Source organism: Mercenaria mercenaria, chromosome 1, assembly GCF_021730395.1.
Source record: "Mercenaria mercenaria strain notata chromosome 1, MADL_Memer_1, whole genome shotgun sequence".
Classification (NCBI taxonomy): Eukaryota; Metazoa; Mollusca; class Bivalvia; order Venerida; family Veneridae; genus Mercenaria; species Mercenaria mercenaria.
Genome location: NC_069361.1, coordinates 99,073,171 through 99,079,333, shown reverse-complemented (window position 1 = coordinate 99,079,333; position 6,163 = coordinate 99,073,171). Strand labels below are relative to the sequence as shown.

Genomic DNA, 6,163 nt, shown 5'->3' with positions numbered 1-6,163 from the left:
AAATCCCTCCAGTACTTTTGGAGTTATTCTCCGGACAAAATGTTTTAAGAAAATATGATAAAGATGAATAACTCAAAAAATAGGCAAGATAGCGTTATTGTTCTTGCACACTGCACTTCTCCTAATGTGTTCTATCAGTGTATGAAGTTTGAAGAAAATCCCTCCAGTACTTTTGGAGTTACGCTCCGGACAAAATTTTTTTAAGAAAATATGATAAAGGGGAATAACTCAAAAAATAGCAAGGTAGAGTTATTATTCTTGCACACTGCACTTCCTCCCAATGTGTTCTATCAGTGTATGAAGTTTGAAGAAAATCCCTCAGTACTTTTGGAGTTATGCTCCGGACAAAGTTCGTTGCGGACGCACGGACGGAAGCACGCACGCACGGACGGAGAGCATTTCTAATATCCCCTTCGCCTTTGGCGGGGGGATAAATAAGCGACTAAACCCGATCATGTTTAAAACACTGGGTCAGTTATCTTCTGTAACAACTTGGAGTCTTTACATGTGTGTTATAGAATGATATACTACTGTCAGATTTCAAATCGAACATTTGTTGGAATTAAACATAGATGACCGAGAATATAGTATGTTTGTTGCTTGTTCATACATCAGCTGAACACCTCTCGTTTAACAATTTTAGATATTTTTCTATAATAAGAAATAGTGTATATGTATGATTTTCCCACATTACTAAAGGTTACTTGAATCTATAAACTTTTGAGGTAGATGATTATACCAGATTACTAATTGTGACCTTTACCGGCATTTTGTTGTAACAAGTGGGCTTAATTATATTAATTACTATAATAATACATATATGGAAATGGTAAAATATTTCTTATAATTATATGTACATAATAAATGTCACAGACCAGCGGGTACATTCCAACGGTATTTAGGTTGAGAAGTAACGGATTCTTTTCACATGATATCCATCTGGAACCATGGATACAAAGGGCATTATTATTGCATGTAAGTATTCTATCATTTTCGTTGTACATTATTGATAAAATCATCATAATATTTTAACAGACTTGTTTTGATACCGTTAGTATTTATCAGTCCTTTTCTTTATGTATTGTATAAATAATCTTTAGAACTGAATAAGTAACTAGTCTTTCGACTGAATAAGATCTTCTTTTCCTATGACAAAAAAATCTTGAAATCTTGACTTTACAAGAAAATATCTACTCCTTCTTTTGGTAAATTTAATGTGTTCATTTTTAATTCTGACACCAGAGCTGCAGTTGTATATTTACTACAGATAATTTATCCAAATGGCTTCATACGATTTTCTCATATCTATAGTTTCATAACATTCTCGAGATGACAAAAATCGCTTTTAAATTCTATACTTCGCGATGTGGTTAGACAATATTTGATATCAAATAAAATAATCTTGTGTTAGGTACGTGTACACTATCGAACATTACTCTTTCCCAACAACGAGCCTAAATGAAAGTTTCACAATAACACACGGATCACATAGATAAATATTTATGTAAAACTTATAAGGAAAAAAAATTCAAAAATAAGTATTTGAGATCACTATGTGTGTAGAATGTTGCAGCTATTAAATTTCTGTCGATGACTGTTGATGTTTTAACAGTACTGCTGTGCATGCTGGTAGAGGAGACATGTGGCGCAAAACGTGTCGATGCTCACTTACGTGCAAGAGAGACACTCAGGAGACGCCGGGATCAAAATAAACTTCAACAACGAGATACAATGCCACTGGATATACCTAATATGTTCCAGCTCACCGAAGGTATATTAGAGACTGAATTTCAATTTTGACGACGATCATTCCGAGATATTACATTGCATGCAGTATAAGACTTATTTGATAAGTGATATTTGCTCGATTGATAAATACAAAATGTATATGTATGTTATAGTAATTCTACGTATATCAACTTTATTAAATATTGTTAAAAAACTTTCTTGATAACGTTCAAGTTAAAATATGTGTTTGACATTGAATATAGTGTAAATGTAATGGATGAGAAACTTATAGTTTAAATCCTGAAAAAAAGGTAGTATCCTCTCATTTAGTTAAACTTTTGTACACCACCGTCAATATGTAATCATAACTAGCTGTCAGATACTGAATGGAGTCGCATATATTGGAAACTGAATTGTGTTGTCCAGGTAACAAATACTGAATGGTGTTGTATATGTTTCAAAACTGAACTGTGTCGTCCAGGTAACAAATACTTAATCATGTCATCTAGGTAACAAATACTGTATGGTGTCGTATAATCATGTTAAAACTTTGAATTGTGTCGACTAGGTAACAAATACTGAATGCTGTCTTTGTAACAAATACTGAATAGTGTTGAAAATGTTAAAAACTGAATAATGTCATCCATGTTACATATATTGAATGATGTCTCGGTTACAAATACTGAATGGTGCCGTATATGTTAAAAACTGAACTGTGTCGTCCAGGTAACAGATACTGAATTGTGTCGCCTAGGTAACAAATACTGAATGGTTTTGTCTTCGCCGTTCTATCTTCCTTTGTCTCATTTTCATTTTCTACTTTAGTCTTGTCTCTATTTTTTCAGATCAACATTTGTATCTAAATTAATATAGTCGCCACCTGTTGCCCATACATGCGAAACCACCGGGAAAATGTTTTGTTTTTAGATCTTTGAGGATAGAGGAGATAATCCAGTTTCAGAAGCTTCTGTTTATAACGTATATGGTGTAAAGCACACTAACTGGGTTCTCGTTTAAAAAAAAACATCGGAAAGACTACCAGTGATTGACAAGAAGAGTACTGTCTCCGGCGGGTATTGAACCAACAACCTTCAGATTGTGAAGCCACTTCTTTTTTGCCAATTTTCATTTTATCTCTTTATAAACTTCAAGCTTTATAAAAAACATATATCCGACAAGGAAAGACGACAAAAATGAAAATATCCCAGTACCAAATGTAATGTAATTCCATGAAAAGCAGATTAAATAATGAAAGCCACGTTCCAAACACGCAGCACAACATGCACAATACCAGCACACACAGACAAACATATGTACATGCAGACAAATACATGCACAGATAAAGACAGAGCAAACACACGAAGAACCACGATGGAATACGGTGGGGCACCGCCTTCGAACAGTCAGTGGCAAAACCAGTACTTGGAGTTTAAACCGGTTTATGGTGCAATTAACTTCTCTTTTAAATTCACATTATCTGTTCGTTATATTATTTATGATAAATCAATGTTTAGTGAAATTTCGAAAATTGATGTTCTTTATATTTAATCTCTTTCCAGGTGAATCTCTGGAAAAAGTGATTGAGACAAAGGATGTTTATGGAATGACAGTCGAGCGACTTCAGGAAACGTATCATGGAATCAAAGTATATGATACAGCCGTTACAGTTCACAAAACCAAAGATGGGCAGCTAACAGGGGAAGTACTTGGAACGTTTGTACAAGATATTGGAGACGATCTTGCAGATACAGAAGTCAGCATTTCTAATGAGGAAGCTCTAGATATAGCTCTTACTGATGCAGGTGATAACCGAGACGAAATCGATAGCGTGAAATATTCGATTGAAATATTTCTTGACGAGAATAACCAAGCAAGGTTAGTCAACGTATTATCGTACTTGATAAAGGGAAGGAAACGCCCATATTTTATCATAGACGTAAAAACCAGAGAGATTCTGAAGAAGTGGGAGGGACTTAGCAATTATCCTTGCTGTGAGAGGAAGTATAATGCTTCTGGTGGCAATGACAAAATGGGAAAAATCACATATGGCAATATGCCGTACTGTCTTACACCCACCATCACAAACGGTACGTGTTACCTTGAAAACGAATATGTCCAGGTTTTAGACATGGATATTAGTTCGTATGAAACAGCTCACTTTGCCTGCTCAGAGGGATATGGTGATGAAGTTAATGGCGCATATTCCCCAGCAACCGATGTTTTCTTTCATGGAACCGTAGTAGGTAAGATGTTCGAAGAATGGTTTGGATCAACTCCACTCGGTAACCGTTCCGTAATATTGCAAGTTCATGCAGGCTATAATATGGAAAACGCCTACTGGGATGGTACATATTGTTCATTTGGAGACGGTTATTCATATTTTTATCCACTCACATCACTTGATATTGTTGCACATGAAATAGGACATGGAGTCACAGAATTTAATTCTGATCTAGAATACTGGGGAGAAAGCGGTGGTATCAACGAAGCCTTCTCCGATATAATGGGTGAGGCTGCAGAACATTACCTGTTAGAATCCGATTTCTTGACAGGTGGCACCGTTATGAAAACTGAACCATATCTACGTGAGTTTGAGAGACCTGAAAATGATAACAATTCTATCAGTCATGTAGATGATATGGGTTCGTACACAGATGTTCATTATAGCAGCGGTATATACAGACGTATATGGTACGTCGTTGTAAAGGAAGAAGGTATGCCGGTCCGTGATGCATTTTCAGTTTTTCTTCATGCAAACAAAATGTACTGGCATCAGAGCTCATCCTTCTATGATGCTTCTTGTGGTGTGTTAGAAGCAGCTTTGGACCTTGGGTGTGACACACGGCCATTCCGGAAGGCATTCAGTGATGTCGGAATCAGCTTTTGTTCTTCCGTCTCAGACATACCAGTTCTGCAAAACAACGAAACTCAATTCGGAGTTCTTGTAAGCAACAAGATTAATCCTCGTTTTATAATGGAAACACCCGAATTGGCTGAAACATTTATTGCACGCGTTCAATCCAACACCAGTAACGACATATTAATCAGCGTTATGACCGGTGGATGGAATGAAACTGATGGAGCTGAACTGGTTGTACAAGATGTTAACAATGTCATGATACCCGACGCTGCGAGCAAGATCTTCCTCATTAGGCTATCGCTTTCTCATAAACCATCAGAAGACGAGTGTGATGATTCAGGGGAGGACGATGGTGTTGCTATGGTTACGTTTACCGCGGGATTCTCATGTAGACCAGATGATATCTACTCTGGTAGCGGTGATGATGACGAAGATTATTATTCTGAGGACAGTGACTATTATTATAGAAGCTACGGAGACACCTATGACTACGACGATTACTACGTCACTCGTAGCAGAAGGGACAAACGCTCAGTGGCTACATGCTAAATTCAAATAAGTCGTTTAAGGTTATTTATAGTTATGTTGAAATTTGTTCTTTTCAACTGTTGTAGTCGTTCGAGGATTCCAGAATGTCACAGTGGTGCAATAGCTAAGTAGTTGTCCAACATTTTGGCAGACTGTGAACATAGTAAGACTTACTAACAGATGTAGATATAATTATACTACGACACATGTCAACAGTTACCATTTTTACTTAATATATAGTTTGAAATAAGCCTTACTTTGGATTATTTCTTACATGAAATACATTTTTTGTTTAACGGTACCATTTGTTTTCTTCAGTTCCATTTTATTCTAAGAAAATGGCTAAGAAAACCTCAAACATTAAAGTGTAATGGATAATACTAAGTAATTAATTGTTGTTGTTGTTTTTCATTTAGACATTTTATACAGTACATATGTTTTCGAAATCAAAAGTGATGAACAATACTAAATATTGAAGCAAAAGACAAACTGCGCATACAATGAAATCGACCTAAGTTGACTAGCAAAATCCAAACCCGAGCTGACCAACAAAGTTGAAACCTAGACGAACACTGAACGCACAAAATATAAAAAAAACAAGAACATTAAATATTACTAGAACAGCAAACATTGGGGAAAAACACATGCACAAAACGTGTTCCGGTAAACGCCATAAAACCGAAACTTAATACCATCAAGATACCGCCTTGGAACGGTCTGCAGCAAAATGATACATCGAACCTCACTGTTACACTAAGGAATATTTAAAATACTAATTACAAATATAAACAGTGAGGGACTTAAATAAACTATCAAACTATAAACAAGTTTTTTCCCTTAGTTCTCTCTAAAAGGTAGAAAGTTAAAAGATTTATATACATGTAGGGAAACCCACTATGGTATATTCAAAGACATCTATTATTGCGATGGAAGCTTAGATATGAGGTGTTGCTCATTTCAGTACCGCTATGAAACATGCTAAACTAAATAAAGTCGGCAAAAGTTTGCTTGCTCGCATTCTTTGCATCAAAATGAAATTCTGTTGAC

At 35.8% G+C, this 6,163-nt stretch overlaps 1 protein-coding gene across 1 annotated transcript; it reads left to right on the top strand.

Moving 5' to 3' along the window:
* The first annotated feature begins 859 nt into the window (after positions 1 to 859).
* LOC123529162 (elastase-like) lies at positions 860 to 5,504 on the top strand. Its single transcript, XM_045309385.2, has 3 exons — positions 860 to 975; positions 1,613 to 1,771; positions 3,288 to 5,504. The coding sequence occupies exons 1-3, from the start codon at positions 948 to 950 to the stop codon at positions 5,135 to 5,137; spliced, it is 2,037 nt and encodes a 678-aa protein (XP_045165320.2). The 5' UTR covers positions 860 to 947; the 3' UTR covers positions 5,138 to 5,504.
* Positions 5,505 to 6,163: the final 659 nt, after the last annotated feature.